At 36.7% G+C, this 27,542-nt stretch overlaps 4 protein-coding genes and 1 long non-coding RNA gene across 6 annotated transcripts; all 5 read left to right on the top strand.

The window, feature by feature from the left end:
• Window positions 1-3,817: 3,817 nt before the first annotated feature.
• LOC133958661 (uncharacterized) lies at window positions 3,818-7,694 on the top strand. The gene is made up of 6 exons (XM_062393566.1): window positions 3,818-3,889; window positions 4,021-4,340; window positions 4,554-4,904; window positions 5,065-5,187; window positions 5,309-5,367; window positions 5,995-7,694. Exons 2-6 carry the CDS (start codon window positions 4,283-4,285, stop codon window positions 6,094-6,096), a joined length of 693 nt encoding a protein of 230 aa, XP_062249550.1. The 5' UTR covers window positions 3,818-3,889; window positions 4,021-4,282; the 3' UTR covers window positions 6,097-7,694.
• A 1,106-nt stretch (window positions 7,695-8,800) lies between these two features.
• Window positions 8,801-11,389, top strand: LOC133958656 (uncharacterized). 2 transcript variants are annotated; one of them, XM_062393562.1, is made up of 6 exons: window positions 8,801-8,862; window positions 8,995-9,324; window positions 9,538-9,888; window positions 10,051-10,173; window positions 10,294-10,352; window positions 10,986-11,389. In XM_062393562.1, exons 1-6 carry the CDS (start codon window positions 8,820-8,822, stop codon window positions 11,121-11,123), a joined length of 1,044 nt encoding a protein of 347 aa, XP_062249546.1. In that variant the 5' UTR covers window positions 8,801-8,819; the 3' UTR covers window positions 11,124-11,389. The 2 variants fall into 2 exon arrangements, with proteins under 2 accessions (XP_062249546.1, XP_062249545.1); XM_062393561.1 differs by having other exon boundaries at window positions 8,803-9,324.
• A 3,841-nt stretch (window positions 11,390-15,230) lies between these two features.
• On the top strand, window positions 15,231-17,563 carry LOC133958657 (uncharacterized). The gene is made up of 6 exons (XM_062393563.1): window positions 15,231-15,302; window positions 15,433-15,762; window positions 15,904-16,254; window positions 16,415-16,537; window positions 16,657-16,715; window positions 17,347-17,563. Exons 1-6 carry the CDS (start codon window positions 15,260-15,262, stop codon window positions 17,482-17,484), a joined length of 1,044 nt encoding a protein of 347 aa, XP_062249547.1. The 5' UTR covers window positions 15,231-15,259; the 3' UTR covers window positions 17,485-17,563.
• A 2,465-nt stretch (window positions 17,564-20,028) lies between these two features.
• On the top strand, window positions 20,029-23,376 carry LOC133958659 (uncharacterized). Its single transcript, XM_062393564.1, has 6 exons — window positions 20,029-20,179; window positions 20,311-20,643; window positions 20,838-21,188; window positions 21,352-21,474; window positions 21,594-21,652; window positions 22,231-23,376. The coding sequence occupies exons 1-6, from the start codon at window positions 20,137-20,139 to the stop codon at window positions 22,330-22,332; spliced, it is 1,011 nt and encodes a 336-aa protein (XP_062249548.1). The 5' UTR covers window positions 20,029-20,136; the 3' UTR covers window positions 22,333-23,376.
• A 1,719-nt stretch (window positions 23,377-25,095) lies between these two features.
• LOC133958662 (uncharacterized) lies at window positions 25,096-27,542 on the top strand. Its single transcript, XR_009921713.1, has 6 exons — window positions 25,096-25,168; window positions 25,299-25,628; window positions 25,770-26,080; window positions 26,241-26,363; window positions 26,483-26,541; window positions 27,174-27,542. It is a non-coding gene; the product is annotated as an uncharacterized LOC133958662 (long non-coding RNA).

Raw genomic sequence — 27,542 nt, 5'->3', positions numbered from 1 at the left:
AGCGCCACATGGTATTGTGTTTCAACAGCTGTGTATGAGAGATACTTATCACTTGTTCTCACACAGACCAGAATACTCTGTCAGAAGCACTGTTATAGACTCTTACATATACTGTCATACACTCTTGTCATAATAAATATCAAAATCAAAGAAAGATTATGATTGTGCATGTAAGAGAGCATATTCGTGTTTGTGTAATAGCAATTATCATCTCTCTTGGAAGTGTGTGTGAGCAATTACACTTAGGGCCTCGCATAGGGAAATGATGATGGTCTTCACAAGTCACTCTCTCTGTCTCTCTGTCTCTCTCTTTCTCTCTCTCTCACTCTCTCTCACGCAGAGAGAGAGTGTCATTTTTCGGGCCCATATAATAGAACAGACATTATTCACACACTCGTTTCTGACAGAGAACCACGTAGTTAGCTACTCCCCAACAGTATAATTCAGAAAAAAATAAGAAACATAGTTTACAACTTAACATCTCTATCTCTTACTGATCTGTGTACATTAAATAATAAATATTTAAGCATAATATCACAGGCCCTTTTCAGACGGTGTATTATGCTGTTTTTTTCTACTTGGGATAGCTCTCTCTTTTTTCAAAATACATGTGTTTGCATCCTTGAACTTTATATCCCAAAAATTATTAATAAATAAATTAAATCTATCCACTTCAAATGAGTTTACATAGAGGGTCAGATTGTTTCATTGTTTTTTCCCCTGAAATATTTAAATTTAACAATTTGTTAGCATAAGCACTTATTAATAATACAGTAAATGCTGATGAAGTCTCAGTAGGCTATATATTGTTTTTATATATGATATAGAGCAATCTATAATTATCATGCAACCCAGATGAACCCACTCACTTTGTTTGAACTGAACATCCGTGTTTTTTTAAATATCTGTTGCTACTTCGCTACCTAACAAGTTGCAACATGTAAATATGAAACTAGTTAGTGGCTGAAAGATGCGTTTTCCTCTCTGCTGTTCTAGATAACCTGAGGAGGCCTGAATACATTGCATGATGTTTGCAACGCCACATAAACACTATGAAGATTTTTCATAATTGTGTTAGCATGAGTGTAGCGTGGCGGTCTGTGGGTTGGAGGAACAGAGGTTTGAGAGCAAAGCTGAGAGGAAACCTGACTAAGAGAATCAAGAGATATGGAGAGCTCACAGATAATCATATGAGAGAGAGCGTTGTGTATTTGATCTTCATCTTCAGTTATTTTTCTCAGATAATAGTTTATTTTACATGTCATTTTCACTCAGAGCTAATTAGTCTTACCAGGCTTTCTCACCTGTCTGAGACTGATCTGTTTTTTCAAATTTTGTTTCACCGCACGACTTTGTCTAATGCAGATGGTCACACCCACACAAACAGAGAAGGGGGAGGAGTTTCAGTGTGTTTTGACAGATGTGTTTTGTATTTTTCCACAACTGCTGTGAGCTGTATGGCAAACAATTAATACAAAATTAGAATTTTTTTGTATTTCGGATTAAATGTACATGTTATGTACAAATGCATTTAAAACATGTGCAGCTTTTCATAAAATGCCAGAGGACAGACACTCAAACACAGAAACTCCTCCATCGGTCTTTGTTCAGGTTCACATCTGCCACGACAACAAGTAAAACCACAGGCTGCAGCTACACTGAGAGAAGGCTGGGCTGTCTGTCTGCCCTGAGACCAGCTACTGAGGCTGTTGACTCACCACAGCTAGGGGCTTCAAACTGATATGTAGTGAGGGAAGAGCGACACACAACTTCAGCAGGCGGATTTTAGTTGAACAAGCTGAAAGTGTTTGTGTGTGTGTGTGTGTGTGTGTGTGTGTGTGTGTGTGTGTGTGTTCAAATATATGTGTATTTTCATTTGTTTCCCCTCATTGTGGAGATCCTATCATCATCTGTGCATTTTAATGATAATTGACATTCAGAGTTACAGGTTATTGATAAAGCTTTGAAATTGAGCTTGAAAAATTTGAAAAACATTTTTCAATTTCAAATATTTCATTTTCTAATAATTTCAGCCACAACTTCATTAGTGCATCTCATCTGATCCTGGAACAGGCAGGCTGAGGCGCCATGGATTTATAAAAACATTTAGTTGTATGTAACGACCGCCTTGTAATTTTTTTTACATATTTTGAATACAGCAAAAAAAGCATACATTTGGCAAGTGTGTGATTATAAACTATTCTTGTGAGTTGATGTGATATTAAAAATCATACCAATAAAATTCGGGTTTTCCACTGGAAGTTTTAATAATAGATATAAAAGCAGAACGAGCTCAGCTTCTTGAAACTGAGCGTGAGAAAAGACTGTTCGTATTCACACCTTTATTTGAAACCCTCACCACAGCAATGCTTAAGTTTCCATTTGGTCTTTGGTGGTGACTGTGCTCATGTGTTTCTGTGTATTCTGCTGTAGTTTTAGCCCCATATATTGAAAATATATGATTTTTACTTAAACATGTTTTACAGGTAGTTCAAATTGTACCATGAACTTTCATTTTTTGGTCTTTTTTGATGTTGTACAGTTTGTTGTGTTTTGTAAACTCGATGTGAATGTGTTTCTGAGATACTGTGGCAGTGGAGCTCTGCTTCCTGCTCACAGCCGCCTGTAGAGAATACAGAGGATGGACGGTGTGACCACAACCACCTCCCAGCTCAACATGCTGTGCTTGATGTGCTGTGTGGGGGGGGGGGGTCATCACTGGCTCATCCAGCATTTCACTGTGTCAAAGAGCTGCATACACCATTTTGTCTTTAATTTATTTCATACAAAAAATTTTTTTAAATAGTATTTTTATTGATTTGAGGAAGCAGAATCTTACACTGTAGTTATATATTGTTAAGTGCTGTCAGAATTGATTCGGGCTTCAAAGCTTTGGCATTTAAATGCTTCAGGTTATTGTATTCTATATCCCTTTACATCTTAATATCCTATTAAATCAAAAACATTATTCCCACAGTTATTCAAAGTTACCTGCACTACATCCTGCTAAACCTGTGGAGTTGAATCAGATGTTTGTAATTGTTGAAAAATGAAAGTCATTAATCTAAACTCAAAACTGGTTCATCACTTGTCCAGAAACCTAACAATAAAACAGTGTTATTCCACTGGACTTCAATATGCATTTAAAATGACCTTCAGAGACAATGGGATGAAATGGTGACGACTTTAAAGAAAGCATCAAAGTCTTTATAAGGAAGTTGAAAAGTATGAACAGAATTAACCGACAGGAGCAAGATTAATTTTTCTAGAGGTTATAAATGTCAGTTTCGATACATGTTCTGTTAGTTGCCCAGCCTATATTACAATGTAAGACTGTGGGGAATATTCTTGGTTACGTCCCTTAATCACAACCGCTCTGTACATTGACGTCTTCTTTGGGCCCTCCACCAACAACTCTCAATAAAGTTGATTGAGTAGTTTTATGGTGATCCTGTTGACAAACAGCAAAGAATACACAAGAAGGTTGATTTTTTTACTGTTTGTGGAAACCAGTCTCGAATTGGTCACAGTGTGTTGTTTATTATGTTTAGGGAAGCTCTCTCATACTTGACCCCATGTAATGTGTGGGAGGTTATTATAATGTGTACTTTGCATCATGTTGTGTTACTCTACTGTCATTTTTAGAACATGAAACTCAAGGTTGCTGTTGGTTGCTTCATGTGTTTTAGATGGAAAGATAACAGATATTATTTCCGCTGTGAAAATGAGAGGCCAATCATATTGCTCTCACGTTGTTCCCTCCCACTTGATATGATTACATGAAGGAAATCTTCCTGCAGTTCATAAGCATCTAAATCAACGACTGTCTGAAGAGGATTCATTAAAATGCTGATCTTATTCCAACTGCTGCTGCTGCTCGGAGCGACGCGTAAGTCAATCTCTACATTTTATTTGGAACACACGGGATGTTTTAATTGTTGTTCTTGGGTCAATTCAGCACAGCACATTTATTAGTCTGTTATTATCATTAATCGTTGCTCAATTTAATTACATTTTTAGGAAGTGCATTCGGTCAGATCTTTGAGACAAAGACTGCTGATGTCGGAGATGATGTGAAGTTGACGTGCAGCCGCCAGAAGACAAATGTATCGGCCAAATTATTTTTGTTTCTGGAAACTTGCCTGAATTCTTGGGAGGAACACCTTCCTATGATGATGATCGTGTTAATAAGACTCCTCACTTTACAGTCAAACAAGAGCCTGGAAGCTTTGTTCTGTACATTAACAAAGCAGAGCCGAGTGATGCTGGAGGTTACTACTGCATGGAACAAAATTACCTTCACATGAAATTATTGAGTGGAACATTTCTGAAAATTAAAGGTAAATAAAAAAACACAAACATTTCACATCTTTTAAAAATACAATTACTTTGCAAACACCAACAAGAATTTATAAGCAATTTAATCTTGTGTCAATATTGTCTTAATGAAGAGAGTACATATCTTCTCAATTTACGTCAATCATCTGAGTAAATGTATTAAACTTGTTTTGTTTTTATTAGAGCTTGTTAGTTTTTATGTTTGTATTTCCCAGGACCAGAACCTGATATAACGGCCGTCCTTCAAGTCCGTCCATCTGACCCGGTCGGTTCAGGAGACTCTGTGACTCTGCAGTGTTCCGTCCTGTCCGACTCTGACAACCGAACATGTCCAACATATGACAAGCTGTACTGGTTCAGAGCTGATGAATCTCATCCCAGTTTAGTTTATGTTCATGGCAGTAGTGGTGATGAATGCAACAAGAGCCTTGAAGCTCGATCACCCCACAGATGTGTCTTCAATTCCTGTAAGAGTTTTAGTTCCTCTGATTTTGGGACTTATTACTGCGCTGTGGTCACATGTGGAGAGATTTTATTTGGACGAGGAATAAAACTGGAAAATGAAGGTAACCGTTTTTTATTGTTAAATATCACATTCTTGTTTTGAATTTAGAATCAATAGAATAAATTCATATCATGTATCACAATTTGTCATATTTTTTCTTTTGAATTTAAACATTATTTCAAATCCTAATTAACTTTGGTTATTTAATTATTGTGTTTCAGTGGTCAACATCTGGAATGAACAGAAGGCCAATACAGTTCTGTGTCTGTTAAGTGCTACATTGGCTATAAGCCTGATTGTTGTTGTCGTCCTGTTCAAGAAGAAAATGTGTGATTGTTGCAAAGGTGATCAAATATTCTCATATTTTACTTATTTAAAAGAATTTAGCAAAAGATAAATACACAGAATTAACATTAATCCTTTGTGTAAATTGACCTGGAGCCTCTTTTATCTTTTATCACACAGCTGGAGTTTCTTTACAAACAGAGGCTGCAGCAGTCGGTGGTAATCCGCCAAGTCAGCAGGTAAGGTACATGATGAAAAGACAGAAACAATTAATAATGGAGCCCAACCTGTTTATTGATTCATATATGATCCTGTCACCGACACATCGGTATCTGCATTTGTTGCTGGACAGTCTGTCTGTGTCAGTCCGACATGGTTCAAATGATCAAAGGATCAAAATGATCTGGTGCCGAGTTTGACCTGCAGTTTGACCTCGTTGTCGACCACTGCTGTCGTTTATCTGAGGACGTAGAAGAAGACGTGTTCAACTTGTTCCACATACTGAAGGCTCAGTGCCTTTAAATCTATTTATTATTAAGCATATCACAATTCCAAGTTGCACAAAAACACTTCTGTGGGCATTTTACAATACACACGCCAAATGTGAAGTTGATCAGACAGATGGTTTGCAAAATATATGTGCTACATTTTTTTATTTATTGAACTTCTATGTATTTGATTGTTATCGTTGTTACCAATTTACACACACACGCATTAAGGACATTTTTACAAATATATTTTATGTTATATATAATAATAGCACCAGCCCCCTAATTTCTATATCAGTCAGGATGGTTAGTAAAGCATTGGTTTCTTTTCATATGTTAATTTCAAGACATTTTGTGTTTTTCCACATGCTTCCCCAGAGACACGAGGACTCATTGGTTTATTCTACAGCAACCTTCAGCAGGAGGAAGGCTGGCAAAACAACGGTCTACTCTGATGTCAGAGCTTATGGAATAGATTAACAATCCAAACAGTTGACTTTCTGATTTAAAGAGCTATTATCATTCATGGCTTGAACATTGTCAAATGAACAGTCATTCCCATAAAGTGTCACATCTGATGTTTATAACAATATTTGGATCGTATTAAAAATATTTGTATAAAACGCATTTGCAAATGCTTTTGGTGACACCCGACAGAACTGTCACTCACACTTTTCAGCTTCTATGCTCCCTTCACTGGTTACCAGTAGCTGCCCACATCCGTTTCAAAACACTAGTACTCGTGTACGATGCGGCGAACGGATCGGGTCCAGTCTCCATCCAGGACACGGTCAAACTTCAAACCCCAGCCCGTCCACTTCTCTCTGCATCTACCAATCGGCTTGTTGCTTCCTCACTGCGACTTTAACACTGAACTAAATCACCACTGTTTGCTGTCCTGGCTCCTCAATGGTGGAACGAGCTCCCCATTAACATCAGGACAGCAGAGAGTCAACCCATCTTCCACAGCAAACTAAAAACACATCTCTTCCGACTTTACCTTGAATAAAAAAAAAGAAAAAGAAAAAAAAAAACACCCTCTGGCACTTTTAGTTTGGCTTCTTGAAGAAAATGTTACATTCTTGATTCTTGTTGTTCTGGGTTCGTACCCTCATGGTTGATGCACTTATTGTAAATTGGTTTGGATCAATGCTTCAGCTGAATGAAATGAAATGTAATGTTACTGTGTATTTGTTTTATTTTTAACCTTTTTTATTTTTAGAGGTCAATTGTGCTTCTACTCAAACTGGCTTTTTGAAAGATTCAAACTTTCACTCTGTCTCTTATGCAAATTAAATCTATGAATAATATGTTTGTTTGTGTTTATTGTTTAAATCTTAATACGTGAAATGCACTGTAAAAAAACTAAATCTAGAATTAACATTTGACATTAAAACAAAAAATATGTTACCAATAAACTAAACCTCATAGTGAAGCTTTTAGGGAAAAAATTGTTTTTGTTATCTCTGAATCATTGATTTAGATTTGCAAGATCAGCAAACTCAACTACATTAATGCTCATGTTACTCCATATGTCTGATAGAAATAAGTAACTGTTTGCACACTTATTGTTGTTCATAGTGGGGGGGTAACCTGTCAACCATGTGCATTTAACTGAGAGCTTCAGATGAGTCATTCGAAACCCTCACCACAGCAATGCTTAAGTTTCCATTTGGTCTTCGTTGTTGACTGTGCACGTGTGTTTCTGTGTTTTTTGCTGTAGTTTTAACCCCATGACTTGAAAATGTATAATTATTACTTAGATAAGTTTCACAGATAGTTCAACTTGTACCATGAACTTTCATTTTTTGGTCTTTTTTGATGTTGTCCACTTTGTTGTGTTTTATAAACTCGATGTGAATGTGTTTCTGAGATACTGTGGCAGTGGAGCTCTGCTTCCTGCTCACAGCCGCCTGTAGAGAATACAGAGGATGGACGGTGTGACCACAACCACCTCCCACCTCAACATGCTGTGCTTGATGTGCTGTGTGGGGGGGTCATCACTGGCTCGTGTAGCATTTCACTGTGTCAAAAAGCTGCATACTCCTTTTTGTCTCTAATTAATTAAATATAAACTGTTTGTTATATACTATTTTTATTGATTTGAGGAAGCAGAATCTTACATTGTAGTTATTAATGTTAAGTGCTGTCAGAATTGATTTAGACTTCAAAGCTTTGGCATTGAAATGCTTCAGGTTACTGTATTCTATATCCTTTTACTTCTAAATATCCTATTAAATCAAAAACATTATTCCAACAGTTATTCAAAGTTACCTGCACTACATCCTGCTAAACCTGTGGAGTTGAATCAGATGTATGTAATTGTTGGAAAATGAAATTCATTACTCTAAACTCAAAACTGGTTCATCACTTATGCAGGAACATAACAATAAAACAGTGTTATTCCACAGGACTTCAATATGCATTTAAAATGACCTTCAGAGAAAATGGGACGAAATGGTGATGACTGTAAAGCAAAGCATCAAAGTCTTTATAAGGAAGTTGAAAAGTATGAACAGAATTAACAGAAAGGAGCAAGATTAAGTTTGTTAGAGGTTATAAATGTCAGTTTCGATACATGTTCTGTTAGTTGCCCAGCCTATATTACAATGTAAGATTGTAGGGAAATGTTCTTGGTTACGTCCCTTAATCACAACCGCTCTGTACATTGACGTCTTCTTTGGGCCATACCCCCCCCCCCCTACTCTTAATAATGTTGGTTTAGTGGTTTTATGGTGATCCTGTTGACAAACACAACATCCTTGACCAATGTTGTCATTTTTACTGTTTGTGGAAACCAGTTTCGAATTCTGTATAAACACCATAGTTCAATAGTGAATTAATTGAGATGACAAACACAAATATGTGCTAAATTTGGTCACAGTGTGTTGTTTATTGTGTTATAAGGGATGTTCTCTTATGCTTGTTCCCATGTAATGTGTTTACTTTGCTTCATGTGCAAAGTAAACATGATGTTGTGTTACTCTAGTGCCATCTTTAGAAATATGAAACTTGAGGTTGCTCTTGGTTGTTTCATGTGTTTTAGATGGAAAGATATCAGATATTATTTCCGCTGTGAAAATGAGAGGCCAATCACATTGCTCTCACGTTGTTCCCTCCCACTTGATATGATTACATGAAGGAAATCTTCCTGCTGTATATAAGCATCTAAATCAACGACTGTCTGAAGAGGATTCATTAAAATGCTGATCTTATTCCAACTGCTGCTGCTGCTCGGAGCGACGCGTAAGTCAATCTCTAGATTTTATTTGGAATACACGGGATGTTTTTATTTGTTCTTCTTGCGTCAATTCAGCACAGCACATTTATTAGTCTGTCATTATCAATTATCGTTGCTCAATTTAATTACATTTTTAGGAAGTGCATTCGGTCAGATCTTTGAGACAAAGACCGCTGATGTCGGAGATGATGTGAAGTTGACGTGCCGCCGCCAGAAGACAAATGTATCGGCCAAATTATTTTGGATCCGGCTTGTTTCTGGAAACTTGCCTGAATTCTTGGGAGGAACACCTTCCTATGATGATGATCGTGTTAATGAGACTCCTCACTTTACAGACAAACAAGAGCCTGGAAGCTTTGTTCTGTACATTAACAAAGCAGAGCCGAGTGATGCTGGAGGTTACTACTGCATGGAACAAAATTACCTTCACATGAAATTATTGAGTGGAACATTTCTGAAAATTAAAGGTAAATAAAAAAACACAAACATTTCACATCTTTTAAAAATACAATTACTTTGCAAACACCAACAAGAATTTATAAGCAATTTAATCTTGTGTCAATATTGTCTTAATGAAGAGAGTACATATCTTCTCAATTTACATCAATCATATGAGTAAATGTAGTAAACTTGTTTTCTTTTCAATAGAGCTTGTTTATTTTTATGTTTGCATTTCCCAGGACCAGAACCTAATATAACTGCCGTCATTCAAGTTCGTCCATCTGACCCGGTCGGTTCAGGAGACTCTGTGACTCTGCAGTGTTCCGTCCTGTCCGACTCTGTCAACCGAACATGTCCAAGATATAACAGGCTGTACTGGTTCAGAGCTGATGAATCTCATCCCAGTTTAGTTTATGTTCATGGCAGTAGTGGTGATGAATGCGACGGGAGCCTTGAAGCTCACTCACCCCACAGATGTGTCTTCAATTTCTGTAAGAGTTTTAGTTCCTCTGATTTTGGGACTTATTACTGCGCTGTGGTCACATGTGGAGAGATTTTATTTGGACGAGGAATAAAACTGGAAAATGAAGGTAACTGTTTTTTATTGTTAAATATCACATTCTTGTGTTGAATGTAGAATCAATAGAATATATTACTATCATGTATCACAAATTTGTCACATTTGTTCCTTTTGAATTTAAACATTATTTCAAATCCTAATTAACTTTGGTTATTTAATTATTGTGTTTCAGTGGTCAACATGTGGAACGTACAGAAGACCAATACAATTATGTATCTGTTAAGTGCTGCATTGGCTATAAGTCTGATTGTTGTTGTCGTCCTGTTCAAGAAGAAAACGTGTGATTGTTGCAAAGGTGATCAAATATTCTCATATTTTACCTGATATAAGTATTTAGCAAAAAGTAAATACACAGAATTTACATTACTCCTTTGTATAAATTGACCTGGAGCCTCTTTTATCTTTTATCACACAGATGGAGTTTCTTTACAAACAGAGGCTGCAGCAGTCGGTGGTAATCCGCCAAGTCAGCAGGTAAGGTACATGATGAAAAGACAGAAACAATTAATAATGGAGCCCAACCTGTTTATTGATTCATATTTGATCCTGTCTCTGACACATTGATATCTGCATTTGTTGCTGGACATTTTGTCTTTGTCAGTCCGACATGGTTCAAATGATCAAAGGATCAAAATGATCTGGTGCAGAGTTTGACCTGCAGTTTGACCTTTTTGTCGACCACTGCTGTCGTTTATCTATGGACGTAGAAGAAGATGTGTTCAACTTGTTCCACATACTGAAGGCTCACTGCCATTAAATCTTTTTATTATTGAGCATATCATATGTCCAAGTTGCACAAAAACTTACACAAAAACACTCTGTTGGTATTTTACAATACACACACCAAATGTGAAGTTGATTAGATGGAGGGTTTGCAAAACATATGTTCTACATTTTTTCATTTACTTAACTTCTTTGTATTTGTTTGTTATCGTTGTAACCAATTTACACACACACTTATAGGAAAATCTTTGAAAATATATTCTATTTCATATAACATTAGCATCAGCCCCCTAAAATCCATAATGCTCAGGATGGTTAGTAAAGCATTGGTTTCTTGTCATATTTTAATTTGAACATTTTGTTTTTTTCCACATGCTTCCCCAGAGACACGAGGACTCATTGGTTTATTCTGCACCAAACTTCAGCAGGAGGAAGGCTGGAAAAACAACCGGGAGAGGAAATGTAAAACCTGCAGATGGAGAAACGGTCTACTCTGATGTCAGAGCTTATGTGATAGATTAACAATCCAAACTTTCTGATTAAATAGCTATTATCATTCATGGCTTGAACATTTTCAAAAGAACAGTCATTCACATACATGTCACATCTGATGTTAATAACAATATTTGTATCGTGTTAAATAATATTTAAAAAAAATCACATTTGCAACTGCTTTTGTTGACACCAGAGAGAACTGTGCAATTAAAATTTCTAAGCATTTTTCAAGGTCAATCGTGCTTCTACTCAAACTGGCTTTTTGAAAGATTCAAACTTTCATACATTTTCACATATGCAAATTAAATCTATGAATAAAACGTTTGTTTGTGTTTATTGTTTAAATCTGAATAGATTTAATGCACTGTAAAATAACTGAATCATAACATTTCTGTTTTTACAAAAATATACAGAGAAAATCGCTAATGTGATTAATCATGATTAATCCATAGAAACCTGTGATTAATTTGATTAAAAATGTTAATCATTTCACAGCCCTAATAATAACGTTTGACCTTCAAACTAAAAATATTTTATCAATAAACTAAAAATCATTTTCATATAATGTGAAATGAATGTTTAGACTTTAGTGTGTCTACAACATCCCACAATATTATTTCAATGAGGCCAGAAGCTCTTCACTCTGGGTTTCCCTCTTTTGGATGTATGTGAGCAGTGACGCTTACAGTTTGAGTTGGCAATTCTCTTTTTGTACTTGAAGGCAGCACGAAGGAGCCTGATGAAACTGACTCCTCATTCAGAAGAAGAGTGTCTGAAGGAGTCTCTTGTTGTCGCTGTGTGGTGTCGCTTTGTCTTGAAAATCCACCTCATTGGCTCTTACTGATCCGACATATTGACAAAAAATACATCTTTAACCTCAGAGGAAACAACAGACATAGCTGATATCAGCCAACTATGAACTTTTGTTTGTGGTATCACTGCAGTGCTCAGTGAAGTGGAGGAATTCATTTCCATTGTAAGCCAAACATGGTGCTGCAAGAGATGAGGACTTGTATGAGAAAGCTGTTTCCTGCAACAGGCTTTGAGCATCATCATCACTACCATCAGACACCAGAGAGAAGCAGTTGCAGCCAGTGGTTACTGTGCACTGTAATCAAGTGTGGCCCTAAAAGCATGTTATGAACTTTAATATGAGCCTTGATAAGAAAGAAGTTCCAACCTGCTGAGGTGGTGTTTTAAAAAAAAAATAGATTATTTTCAACATACTGCAGCCCACCTTCCTGAAATCAAACAGAGAGAGATTGAAGATGTGATGCCGAAATCAAGCCACAATGATGATGAAGTTTCAGTGAATGTGGGTTTGTGTGCATCTCTTTGTGTTTCAGATGCAGCATGAAGCCAAAGACCAAACTGAATCTAAAGGAGGAGACAAAATACATTTTGATACAATATCAGCTGCAGGGCTTTTGTTTTATATGAAATCTCCCAGTTGATACACTTGAGTCCACCCTTGTAAATAAATCATTGGTTTAACAGTAACCTCAAGATTATTATGCATCAAAAGCAGCACTTGTAGTATTGAGAACAACTTTAGTGTCAAAGTAATGCTTTTGAAACATTGACAAACCAGAACATGTTGTTTCTTAAATAGTTGTTTGTTTTATTAATAACATTAAGCATTTAACAAACCCGTTTGAATGGGTATTCAGAGGATAAACATAATATCAATAAAGGCTGAGAAGAAAAACACTGCAAAATAATTAGTTCTAAAATAAATAAATAAAATCCATAAATAAAGTCAGATATGATAAATAAAATATGACACAGATAGTTACAACATGGTCGTCACAGTAGAAGTGTCTCATTACAACATATAATCGGAGCACATCTAAGATGTAACTGTCCACTCCCTCTTTCTGCTGTGTGGCTCAGTTCAACTGAATCACCACACAGGGTGAGCTCGTCATCATCCATGACATTTGGATCGGTTGGCCCCGTTTCATTGAAGGTGACTCCTCTGACTTTCTGAATTACTGTCACAAATACCTAAATATGTTTTAACACAGCAAGAAAGAAACAATATATTAAACAATCTACAATATATCTCATCAGTAGATGTATCAAAAGCACAGCCTCAGCCCCACAGAGGGTGTAAAGTATTTTATTATGTTAATTTTACATTTTGCAACTTTAACGCTTTGGTTCACTCTCACTTCTCTCATTAGAGTTACTACCTGAGCCAAGGAGACGTTAGTTTGTTTGTTTCTCTGGTTGTGGGATTTGTTCACAAACTCTTGAACCAATTTCCAATTCATTTTTTGAAGGGGCAAGACCCAAGGAAGAACCCAGCACATTCGGCTGTAGATCTGGATAAGTGAGTGAAGAAAGCTATTTTTCATTTTCACTTTCACTAATAAACATTGTGATATATGGCATTAGCCTGAGTGGAGGTACAGTAAATGCTGTCCTAGCACACTTTGAGTTTACCAGTGCAACAGGTGAATTGTTTGCCCCAAACTCTAATAAACTAACTTTATCCTACCCAACCAGCTCCAAACAGCAACTTTTAGGGACAAAATTGTTCTTATCATAGGTGAATAATTGACTTACATTAGCAAGATCAGTAAAACCAATTAAATGAATGCTAAAAAAGAAGTCACTTTTTGCAAACACATTGGTGTTGAACGTAAGGGGGGGGGGGGTAGCCTGTCAACCATGTCCATTTGACTTAGAGCTTCAGATGAATCATTTGGTGTTTCTGTGTCTGTCTCATGCATTGTATTCTGCTGTAGTTTTAAGCCCATAACCTGAAAATATATAATTATTACTTAGACATGTTTTACAGGTAGTTCCAGTTGAACCACGAACCTACGCTCTTTGGTCTTTTTTGATGTTGTACAGTTTGTTGTGTTTTGTAAACTCGATGTGAATGTGTTTCTGAGATACTGTGGCAGTGGAGCTCTGCTTCCTGCTCACAGCCGCCTGTAGAGATACAGACGATGGACGGTGTGACCACAACCCCCTCCCAGCTCAACATGCTGAGCTTGATGTGCTGTGTGTGGGGGGTCATCACTGGCTCGTGCAGCATTTCACTGTGTCAAAGAGCTGCATACACTTTTTTGTCTTTAATTTATTTCATATAAAACGTTTTTTTAAAATATATTTTTCTTAAACTGTGGTTATATATTGTTAATTGCTGTCAGAATTGATTCGGGCTTCAAAGCTTTGGCATTGAAATGCTTCAGGTTACTGTATTCTATATCCCGTTACTTCTTAAAATCCTATTAAATCAAAAACATTATTCCAACAGTTATTCAAGTTTACCTGCACTACATCCTGCTAAACCTGTGGAGGTGAACCAGATGTTTGTAATTGTTGTAAAATGAAAATTATTACTCTAAACTCAAAACTGGTTCATCACTTGTGCAGAAACACAACAATAAAACAGTGTTATTCCACAGGACTTCAATATGCATTTAAAATGACCTTCAGAGAAAATGGCACGAAATGGTGACGACTTTAGAGCAAAGCATCAAAGTCTTTATAAGGAAGTTGAAAAGTATGAACAGAATTAACCGACAGGAGCAATATTAAGTTTGTTAGAGGTTAAACATGTCAGTTTCGATACATGTTCTGTTAATTGCCCAGCCTATATTACAATGTTAGACTGTGGGGAAATGTTCTTGGTTACGTCCCTTAATCACAACTGCTCTGTACATTGACGTCTTCTTTGGGATATACCCCCCCACCACCACCATCACCACCAACAACTCTAAATAAAGTTGATTGAGTAGTTTTATGGTGATCCTGTTGAAAAACAGCAGAGAAAACACAACAAGGTTGACTTTCTTACTTTTTATGGAAACCTGTCTCTAATTGGTCACAGTGTGTTGTTTATTATGTTTAGGGAAGTTCTCTCATACTTGACCAAAGGTTAGTGTGGGAGGTTATTATAATGTTTACTTTACATCGTGTTGTGTTACTCTAGTGTCATTTTTAGAAACATGAAACTTGAGGTTGCTCTTGGTTGTTTCATGTGTTTTAGATGGAAAGATATCAGATATTATTTCCGCTGTGAAAATGAGAGGCCAATCATATTGCTCTCACGTTGTTCCCTCCCACTTTAGATGATTACATGAAGGAAATCTTCCTGCAGTTCATAAGCATCTAAATCAACGACTGTCTGAAGAGGATTCATTAAAATGCTGATCTTATTCCAACTGCTGCTGCTGCTCGGAGCGACGCGTAAGTCAATCTCTACATTTTATTTGGAATACACGGGATGTTTTAATTGTTGTTCTTGGGTCAATTCAGCACAGCACATTTATTAGTCCGTCATTATCAATAATCGTTGCTCAATTTATTAAATGTTTAGGAAGCACATTCAGTCAGATCTTTGAGACAAAGACTGCTGATGTCGGAGATGAAGTGAAGTTGACGTGCCACCGCCAGAAGACGGATTTCGGAGCTAAACTTTTTTGGATCCGGCTTGTTTCTGGAAACTTGCCTGAATTTTTGGGAGGAACATATTACTATGATCACACTGGTGTTAATAAGACTCCTCAATTTACAGTCAAACAAGAGCCTGAAAGTTTTGTTCTGTACATTAATAAAGCAGAGCCGAGTGATGCTGGAGTTTACTACTGCATACAGCAAAAAAACCTTGACCTGAAATTATTGATTGGAACATATCTGAAAATTAAAGGTAAATAGAAAAACACAAACATTTCACATCTTTTAAGAGAATAAATATCTTCTGAATTTACTAAAATGCATATAATTAATTGTATTAAAATGTGGTCTTTTCAATAGAGCTTGTTTGTTTTTATGTTTTTGTATTTCCCAGGACCAGAACCTGATATAACTGCCGTCATTCAAGTCTGTCCATCTGACCCGGTCGGTTCAGGAGACTCTGTGACTCTGCAGTGTTCCGTTCTGTCCGACTCTGACAACCACACATGTCCAACATATGACAAGCTGTACTGGTTCAGAGCTTATGAATCTCATCCCAGTTTAGTTTATGTTCATGGCAGTAGTGGTGATGAATGCGACGGGAGCCTTGAAGCTAACTCATCCCACAGATGTGTCTTCAATTTCTGTAAGAGTTTTAGTTCCTCTGATTCTGGGACTTATTACTGCGCTGTGGTCACATGTGGAGAGATTTTATTTGGACAAGGATTAAAACTGGAGAATGAAGGTAACCGTTTTTTATTGTAAAATATCACATTCTTGTTTTGAATTTAGAATCAATAGAATAAATTCATATCATGTATCACAATTTGTCATATTTTTTCTTTTGAATTTAAACATGATTTAAAATCCTAATTAACTTTGATTATTTAATTATTGTGTTTCAGCACTCAACATGTTGAATGTACAGAAGAGCAATACAGTTCTGTGTCTGTTAAGTGCTGCATTGGCTGTAAGCCTGATTGTTGTTGTCGTCCTGTTCAAGAAGAAAACATGTGATTGTTGCAAAGGTGATCAAATATTCTCATATTTACCTGATCAAAGTATTTAGCAAAAAGTAAATACACAGAATTTACATTAATCCTTTGTGTAAATTGACCTGCAGCATCTTTTATCTTTTATCACACAGCTGGAGTTTCTTTACAAACAGAGGCTGCAGCAGTCGGTGGTAATCCACCAAGTCAGCAGGTAAGGTACATGATGAAAAGACAGGAACATTAATAATGGAGCCCAACCTATTTATTTATTCATATTTGATCCTGTCACAGACACATCGGTATCTGCATTTTTTGCTGGACAGTCTGTCTGTGTCAGTCCGACATGGTTCAAATGATCAAATGATCAAAATGATCTGGTGCCGAGTTTTACCTGCAGTTTGACCTCGTTGTCGACCACTGCTGTCGTTTATCTGAGGACGTAGAAGAAGACGTGTTCAACTTGTTCCACATACTGAAGGCTCACTGCCAATAAATCTTTTATTATTGAGCATATCATATTTCCAAGTTGCACAAAAACTTACACAAGAACACTCTGTGAGTATTTTACAATACACACACCAAATGTGAAGTTGATTAGATGGAGGGTTTGCAAAACATATGTTCTACATTTTTTTATTTATTTAACTTCTTTGTATTTGTTTGTTATCGTTGTAACCAATTTACACACACACTTTAAGGAAAATCTTTGAAAATATATTTTATTTCATATAACATTAGCATCAGCCCCCTAAAATCCATAATGATTAGGATGGTTAGTAAAGCATTGGTTTCTTGTCATATTTTAATTTGAACATTGTGTTTTTTTCCACATTCTTCCCCAGAGACACGAGGACTCATTGGTTTATTCTGCACCAACCTTCAGCAGGAGGAAGGCTGGCAAAACCAGCGGGAGAGGAAATGTAAAACCTGCAGATGAAGAAACGGTCTACTCTGATGTCAGAGTTTATGGAATAGATTAACAATCCAAACAGTCAACTTTCTGATTAAATATATATTATCATTCATGGCTTGAAACTTGTCATGAGAACACTCATTCACATAAATGTTACATCCAATGTTATGACAATATTTGATCGTATTAAATAATATTTGTATAAAATCACATTTGCAACTGCTTTTGGTGACACCAGACGGAACTGTGCAATTTAAATTTCTAAGCATTTTTCAAGGTCAATTGTGCTTCTACTCAAACTGGCTTTTGAAAGATTCAAACTTTCATACATTTTCACATATCCAATTTAAATCTATGATTAAAACGTTTGTTTGTGTTTATTATTTAAATCTTAATAGATTAAATGCTACGTAAAATAACTGAATCTATAATAACGTTTGACCTTCAAACTAAAAATATTTTATCAATAAACTAAAAATCATTTTCATATAATGTGAAATCAATGTTTAGACTTTAGTGTGTCTACAACATCCCACAATATGATTTCAATGAGGCCAGAACCTCATCTCTCTGGGTTGCCCTCTCATAAACGTATGTGAGCAGTGACAGTTACAGTTTGAGTTGATCGTTTCTCTTTTTGTACTTGAAGGCAGCACGATGGAGCCTGATGAAACTGACTCCTCATTCAGAAAGACAGTTTGTGAAGGAGTCTCTTGTTGACGCTGTGTGGTGTCACTTTGTCTTGAAAATCCACCTCATTGGCTCTTACTGATATGACGTATTGACCAAAAATACATGTTCGGCCTCGAAGGAAACAACAGACATAGCAAATATCAGCCAACTATGAACTTTTGTTTATGGGATCACTGCAGGTCTCAGTACAGGGGAGGAATTCATTTTCTTTAAAAGCCAAACATGGGCTGCAAGAGTTGAGGACTTTTATGAGAAAGCTGTGTCCTGCAACAAGCTTTGAGCATCATCATCACTACCATCAGACACCAGAGAGAAGCAGCTGCAGCCAGAGGTTTGTGTGATGTGTGCACTGTAATCAAGTATTGACCTAAAAGCATTTTATAAACTTTAAAATGGGGCTTGATAGGAAAGAGGTTCCAACCTGCTGAGGTGGAATATATATAAAAAAAAAGAGAGATTTGTTTAAACGTAGTGCAGCCCACCTTCCTGAGTTCAAACAGAGAGAGAGAGAGAGAGAGAGGATGTGATGCCCCTTAGTTTGAAAACCCAGCTACATTGATGCTGAAGTTTCCGTGAATATGGGTTTATGTGCCCCATATATTGAAAATGTATAATTATTACTTAGACATGTTGTACAGGTAGTTCCAGTTGAAACATGAACCTCCACTTTTTGGTGTTTTTTGATGTTGTCCAGTTTGTTGTGTTTTGTAAACTGGATGTGAATGTGTTTCTGAGATACTGTGGCAGTGGAGCTCTGCTTCCTGCTCACAGCCGCCTGTAGAGAATACAGAGGATGGACGGTGTGACCACAACCACCTCCCAGCTCAACACGCTGAGCTTGATGTGCTGTGTGGGGGGGGGGGGGGTCATCACTGGCTCGTGCAGCATTTCACTGTGTCAAAGAACTGCATACACCTTTTTGTCTTTAATTAATTAAATATAATCCGTTATGTTAAATTTTTTTTGATTTGAGGAAGCAGAATCTTACACTGTAGTTATATATTGTTCAATGCTGTCAGAATTGATTCAGGCTTCAAAGCTTTGTCATTGAAATGCTTCAGGTTATTGTATTCTATATCCCGTTACTTCTTAAAATCCTATTAAATCAAAAAACATTATTCCAACAGTTATTCAAAGTTACCTGCACTACATCCTGCTAAACCTGTGGAGTTGAACCAGATGTTTGTAATTGTTGTAAAATGAAAGTCATTACTCTAAACTCAAAACTGGTTCATCACTTGTGCAGAAACATAACAATAGAACAGTGTTATTCCACTGGACTTCAATATGCATTTAAAATGACCTTCAGAGAAAATGGGCCAAAATGATGAAGTCTTTAAAGGAAGTTGAAAAGTATGAACAGAATTAACCGACAGGAGCGAGATTAAGTTTGTTAGAGGTTATAAATGTCAGTTTCAATACATGTTCTGTTAGTTGCCCAGCCTCTATTACAATGTTAGACTGTGGGGAAGAATTCTTGGTTACGTCTCTTAATCACAACCGCTCTGTACATTGACGTCTTCTTTGGGCCATATATCCCCCCCACAACTCTTAATAAATTTGGTTGAGTAGTTTTAACGGCAAAGAAAACAACATACTTGACCAAGGTCGTCATTTTTACTGTTTGTGGAAACCAGTCTCAAATTTTGTTCAACAATGAATTAAATGATGAGAAAAAACACAAATATCTGCTGCATTAGGTCACAGTGTGTTGTTTATTGTGTTATAAGGGAAGTTCTCTTATGCTTGATCCCATGTAATGTGTGGGAGGTTATTATAATGTGTACTTTGCATCATGTTGTGTTACTCTAGTGCCATCTTTAGAAATATGAAACTTGAGGTTGCTCTTGGTTGTTTCATGTGTTTTAGATGGAAAGATATCAGATATTATTTCCGCTGTGAAAATGAGAGGCCAATCATATTGCTCTCACGTTGTTCCCTCCCACTTGATATGATTACATGAAGGAAATCTTCCTGCAGTTCATAAGCATCTAAATCAACGACTGTCTGAAGAGGATTCATTAAAATGCTGATCTTATTCCAACTGCTGCTGCTGCTCGGAGCGACGCGTAAGTCAATCTCTACGTTTTTTTGGGAATACACGGAATGTTTTAATTGTTCTTCTTGCATCAATTCAGCACAGCACATTTTTTAGTCTGTCATTATCACTAATCGTTGCTCAATTTAATTTAATTTTTAGGAAGCATATTCAGTCAGATCATTGAGACAAAGACTGCTGATGTCGGAGATGAAGTGAATTTGACGTGCCGCCGCGAGAGGTCTGATTTCACAGCCCAAAAACTTTTTTGGATCCGGCTTGTTTCTGGAAACTTGCCTGAATTCTTGGGAGGAACACATTCCTTTGATTACGATGGTGTTAATGAGACTCCTCACTTTACAGTCAAACAAGAGCCTGGAAGCTTTGTTCTGTACATTAATAAAGCAAAGCCGAGTGATGCTGGAGGTTACTACTGCATGGAACAACTTCAACTTGACATGAAATTATTGATTGGAACATTTCTGAAAATTAAAGGTAAATAAAGAAACACAAACATTTCACAACTTTGAAAAATACAATTACTTTGAAAACATTTTTTCAGTTACTAAACACAACTTATAAGCAATTTAATCTTGTCTCTATATTGTTTTTATAAAGAGAAGAAATATCCTCTCAATTTACATCAATGCAAATAAGTATATGTATTAATGTATGTTTGTATTTCCCAGGACCAGAACCTGATATAACTGCCGTCATTCAAGTCCCTCCATCTGACCCGGTCGGTTCAGGAGACTCTGTGACTCTTCAGTGTTCCGTCCTGTCCGACTCTGACAACCGAACATGTCCAACATATGACAAGCTGTACTGGTTCAGAGCTAATGAATCTCATCCCAGTTTAGTTTATGTTCATGGCAGTAGTGGTGATGAATGCGACGAGAGCCTTGAAGCTCACTCACCCCACAGATGTGTCTTCAATTTCTGTAAGAGTTTTAGTTCCTCTGATTTTGGGACTTATTACTGCGCTGTGGTCACAAGTGGAGAGTTTTTATTTGGACGAGGAATAAAACTGGAAAATGAAGGTAACCGTTTTTTATTGTTAAAATATCACATTCGTGTATTTAAATTAGAATCAATAGAATAACTTAATATCATGTATCAAAAATTTGTCATATTTTTTCCTTTTGAATTTAAACATTATTTCAAATCCTAATTAACTTTGGTTATTTAATTATTGTGTTTCAGTGGTCAACATGTGGAATGTACAGAAGACCAATACAGTTCTGTGTCTGTTAAGTGCTGCATTGGCAATAAGTCTGATTTTTATTGTCGTCCTGATCCAGGAGAGAACCTGTGATTGTTGCAAAGGTGATCAAATATTCCTATATTTTACTTATTTAAAAGAATTTAGCAAAAGACAAATACACAGAATTTACATTAATCCTTTGTGTTAATTGACCTGCAGCATCTTTTATCTTTTATCACAGCTGGAGTTTCTTTACAAACAGAGGCTGCAGCAGTCGGTGGTAATCCACCAAGTCAGCAGGTAAGGTACATGATGAAAAGACAGAAACAATTAATAATGGAGCCCAACCTATTTATTGATTCATATTTGATCCTGTCACCGACACATCGGTATCTGCATTTGTTGCTGGACAGTTTGTCTGTGTCAGTCTGACATGGTTCAAATGATCAAAGGATCAAAATGATCTGGTGCCGAGTTTGAGTAGAAGAAGACGTGTTCAACTTGTTCCACATACTGAAGGCTCACTGCCAATAAATCTTTTTAATATTGGAAATATAACATGTCCAAGCTGCACAAAAACACTTCTGTGAGCATTTTACAATACACACGCCAAATGTGAAGTTGATTAGACGGACGGTTTGAAAAATATATGTGCTACATTTTTTTATTTATTTAACTTCTATGTATTTGATTGTTATCGTTGTTACCAATTTACACACACACGCATTAAGGACATTTTTACAAATATATTTTATGTTATATATAATAATAGCACCAGCCCCCTAATTTCTATATCAGTCAGGATGGTTAGTAAAGCATTGGTTTCTTTTCATATGTTAATTTCAAGATATTTTGTGTTTTTCCACATGCTTCCCCAGAGACACGAGGACTCATTGGTTTATTCTACAGCAACCTTCAGCAGGAGGAAGGCTGGCAAAACAACGGTCTACTCTGATGTCAGAGCTTATGGAATAGATTAACAATCCAAACAGTCGACTTTCTGATTTAAAGAGCTATTATCATTCATGGCTTAAATATTGTCAAAAGAACAGTCATTCACATAAAGTGTCACATCTGATGTTTATAACAATATTTGGATTGCATTAAAAATATTTGTATAAAACACATTTGCAAATGTTTTTGGTGACACCCGACAGAACTGTCACTCACACTTCTCAGCTGCTCCGCTCCCTTCACTGGTTACCAGTAGCTGCCCACATCCGTTTCAAAACACTAGTACTTGTGTTCCATGCGGCGAACGGATCGGGTCCAGTTTCCATCCAGGACATGGTCAAACTTCAAACCCCAGCCCGTCCACTTCTCTCTGCATCTACCAATCGGCTTGTTGCTCCCTCACTGCGACTTTAACACTGAACTAAATCACCACTGTTTGCTGTCCTGGCTCCTCAATGGTGGAACGAGCTCCCCATCAACATCAGGACAGCAGGGAGTCAACCCATCTTCCACAGCAAACTAAAAACACATCTCTTCCGACTTTACCTTGAATAAAAAAAATAAAAAAATGAACAAAAAACCTCCCTCTGGCACTTTTAGTTTGGCTTCTTGAAGAAAATGGTACTTTCTTGATTCTTGTTGTTCTGGGTTGGTACCCTCATGGTTGATGCACTTATTGTAAGTAGCTTTGGATCAATGCTTCAGCTGAATGAAATGAAATGTAATGTAACTGTGTATTTGTTTTATTTCTCAGCATTTTTCATTTTTAGAAGTCAATGTGCTTCTACTCAAACTGGCTTTTTGAAAGATTCCAACTTTCACTCTGTCTCTTATGCAAATTAAATCTATGAATAATATGTTTGTTTGTGTTTATTGTTTAAATCTTAATACGTGAAATGCACTGTAAAAAAACTAAATCTAGAATAACATTTGACATTATAAACAAAAAATATGTTACCAATAAACTGAACCTCGTAGTGAAGCTTTTAGGAATTTTTTTTTTTGGTTATCTGTGAATAAGTGATTTACATTGGCAAGATTAGCAAACTCAACTTAATTAATGCTCATGTTACTCCATGTATCTGATAGAAATAAATAACCGTTTGCACACACATTGGTGTTCATTGTGGGGGGGGGGGGGGTAACCTGTCAACCATGTGCTTTTAACTGAGAGCTTCAGATGAGTTATTCGAAACCCTCACTACAGCAATGCTTAAGTTTCCATTTGGTCTTCGTTGTTGACTGTGCACGTGTGTTTCTGTGTTTTTTGCTGTAGTTTTAACCCCATAACTTGAAAATGTATAATTATTACTTAGACATGTTTTACAGGTAGTTCCAGTTGAACCATGAACCTCCACTCTTTGGTCTTTTTTGATGATGTGCAGTTTGTTGTGTTTTGTAAACTCGCTGTGAATGTGTTTCTGAGATACTGTGGCAGTGGAGCTCTGCTTCCTGCTCACAGCCGCCTGTAGAGAATACAGAGGATGGACGGTGTGACCACAGCCACCTCCCAGCTCAACATGCTGTGCTTGATGTGCTGTGGGGGGGGGGGGGGGGGGGGGGGGCATCACTGGCTTGTGCAGCATTTCACTGTGTCAAAGAGCTGCATACACCTTTTTGTCTCTAATTAATTAAATATAAACGGTTTGTAAGATTGTATTTTGTGATTTGAGGAAGCATAATCTTAAACTGTATTTATATATTGTTAAATGATTGATTCAGGTTTCAAAGCTTTGACATTGAAGTGCTTCAGGTTATTTTATTCTATATCCCTTTACTTCCTAATATCCTATTAAATCAAAAATAGTTATTCATTAGCCCCAAATGTGGGAGAATTTTAAAGTGACCTGCACTACATCCTGCTAAACTTGTGGAGTTGAACCAGATGTTTCTAATTGTTGTAAAATGAAAGTCATTACTCTAAACTCAAAACTGGTTCATCACTTGTGAAAGAACATAACAATAAAACAGTGTTATTCCACAGGACTTCAATATGCATTTAAAATGACCTTCAGAGAAAATGGGCCAAAATGGTGACGACTTTAAAGAAAAGCATCAAAGTCTTTATAAGGAAGTTGAAAAGTATGAACAGAATTAACTGACAGGAGCAAGATTAAGTTTGTTAGAGGTTATAAATGTCAGTTTTGATAAATGTTCTGTTAGTTGCCCAGCCTGTATTACAATGAAAGACTGCGGGGAAGTATTCTTGGTTACGTCTCTTAATCACAAACGCTCTGTACATTGACGTCTTCCTTGGGCCATACCCCCCCCCCCCCCCCAAACCCCCCCACCCACAAACACACACCAACTCTTAATATAGCAGGTTGAGTGGTTTTATGGTGATCCTGTTGACAAACAGCAAAGAGCACACAACATCCTTGACCCAGATTTTCCTTTTTACTGTTGCAGGAAACCAGTCTCGAAATCTGTTTAAACACAATAGTTCAAAAGTGAATAAAATGAGATGGCAAACACAAATATATGCTGCATTTGGTCATAATGTGTTGTTAATTGTGTTATAAGGGAAGTTCTCTTATGCTTGATCCCATGTAATGTGTGGGATGTTACTGTAATGTTTACTTTGCTTCATGTTGTGTTACTCTAGTGTCATTTTTAGAAACATGAAACTTGAGGTTGCTCTTGGTTGTTTCATGTGTTTTAGATGGAAAGATAACAGATATTATTTCCGCTGTGAAAATGAGAGGCCAATCATATTGCTCTCACGTTGTTCCCTCCCACTTGATATGATTACATGAAGGAAATCTTCCTGCAGTTCATAAGCATCTAAATCAACGACTGTCTGAAGAGGATTCATTAAAATGCTGATCTTATTCCAACTGCTGCTGCTGCTCGGAGCGACGCGTAAGTCAATCTCTACATTTTATTTGGAACACACGGAATGCTTTAATTGTTGTTCTTGGGTCAATTCAGCACAGCACATTTATTAGTCCGTCATTATCAATAATCGTTGCTCAATTTATTAAATGTTTAGGAAGCACATTCAGTCAGATCTTTGAGACAAAGACTGCTGATGTCGGAGATGAAGTGAAGTTGACGTGCCGCCGCCAGAAGACGGATTTCGGAGCTAAACTTTTTTGGATCCGGCTTGTTTCTGGAAACTTGCCTGAATTTTTGGGAGGAAAATATTACTATGATCACACTGGTGTTAATGAGACTCCTCAATTTACAGTCAAACAAGAGCCTGAAAGTTTTGTTCTGTACATTAATAAAGCAGAGCCGAGTGATGCTGGAGTTTACTACTGCATACAGCAAAAAAACCTTGACCTGAAATTATTGATTGGAACCTTTCTGAAAATTAAAGGTAAATAGAAAAACACAAACATTTCACATCTTTTAAGAGAATAAATATCTTCTCAATTTACTAAAATGCATATAATTAATTGTATTAAAATGTGGTCTTTTCAATAGAGCTTGTTTGTTTTTATGTTTTTGTATTTCCCAGGACCAGAACCTGATATAACTGCCGTCATTCAAGTCCCTCCATCTGACCCGGTCGGTTCAGGAGACTCTGTGACTCTGCAGTGGTCCGTCCTGTCCGACTCTGACAACCACACATGTCCAACATATGACAAGCTGTACTGGTTCAGAGCTTATGAATCTCATCCCAGTTTAGTTTATGTTCATGGCAGTAGTGGTGATGAATGCGACGGGAGCCTAGAAGCTAACTCATCCCACAGATGTGTCTTCAATTTCTGTAAGAGTTTTAGTTCCTCTGATTCTGGGACTTAGAAGGATTAAAACTGGAGAATGAAGGTAACCGTTTTTTATTGTAAAATATCACATTCTTGTTTTGAATTTAGAATCAATAGAATAAATTCATATCATGTATCACAATTTGTCATATTTTTTCTTTTGAATTTAAACATGATTTAAAATCCTAATTAACTTTGATTATTTAATTATTGTGTTTCAGTGGTCAACATGTTGAATGTACAGAAGAGCAATACAGTTCTGTGTCTGTTAAGTGCTGCATTGGCTGTAAGCCTGATTGTTGTTGTCGTCCTGTTCAAGAAGAAAACATGTGATTGTTGCAAAGGTGATCAAATATTCTCATATTTACCTGATCAAAGTATTTAGCAAAAAGTAAATACACAGAATTTACATTAATCCTTTGTGTAAATTGACCTGCAGCATCTTTTATCTTTTATCACACAGCTGGAGTTTCTTTACAAACAGAGGCTGCAGCAGTCGGTGGTAATCCACCAGGTCAGCAGGTAAGGTACATGATGAAAAGACAGAAACAATTATTAATGGAGCCCAACCTATTTATTGATTCATATTTGATCCTGTCACAGACACATCGGTATCTGCATTTGTTGCTGGACAGTCTGTCTGTGTCAGTCCGACATGGTTCAAATGATCAAATGATCAAAATGATCTGGGGCCGAGTTTGACCTGCAGTTTGACCTCGTTGTCGACCACTGCTGTCGTTTATCTGAGGATGTAGAAGAAGACGTGTTCAACTTGTTCCACATACTGAAGGCTCACTGCCACTAAATCTTTTATTATTGAGCATATCATATTTCCAATTTGCACAAAAACTTACACAAAAACACTCTGTGAGTATTTTACAATACACACACCAAATGTGAAGTTGATTAGATGGAGGGTTTGCAAAACATATGTTCTACATTTTTTTATTTATTTAACTTCTTTGTATTTGTTTGTTATCGTTGTAACCAATTTACACACACACTTTAAGGAAAATCTTTGAAAATATATTTTATTTCATATAACATTAGCATCAGCCCCCTAAAATCCATAATGATCAGGATGGTTAGTAAAGCATTGGTTTCTTGTCATATTTTAATTTGAACATTGTGTTTTTTTCCACATTCTTCTCCAGAGACACGAGGACTCATTGGTTTATTCTGCACCAACCTTCAGCAGGAGGAAGGCTGGCAAAACCAGCGGGAGAGGAAATGTAAAACCTGCAGATGAAGAAACGGTCTACTCTGATGTCAGAGTTTATGGAATAGATTAACAATCCAAACAGTCAACTTTCTGATTAAATATATATTATCATTCATGGCTTGAAACTTGTCATGAGAACACTCATTCACATAAATGTTACATCCGATGTTATGACAATATTTGATCGTATTAAATAATATTTGTATAAAATCACATTTGCAACTGCTTTTGGTGACACCAGACGGAACTGTGCAATTTAAATTTCTAAGCATTTTTCAAGGTCAATTGTGCTTCTACTCAA

Source organism: Platichthys flesus, chromosome 8 (assembly GCF_949316205.1).
Source record: "Platichthys flesus chromosome 8, fPlaFle2.1, whole genome shotgun sequence".
In the NCBI taxonomy this organism is placed as follows: domain Eukaryota; kingdom Metazoa; phylum Chordata; class Actinopteri; order Pleuronectiformes; family Pleuronectidae; genus Platichthys; species Platichthys flesus.
This window is presented reverse-complemented; position numbering and strand designations above follow the sequence as displayed.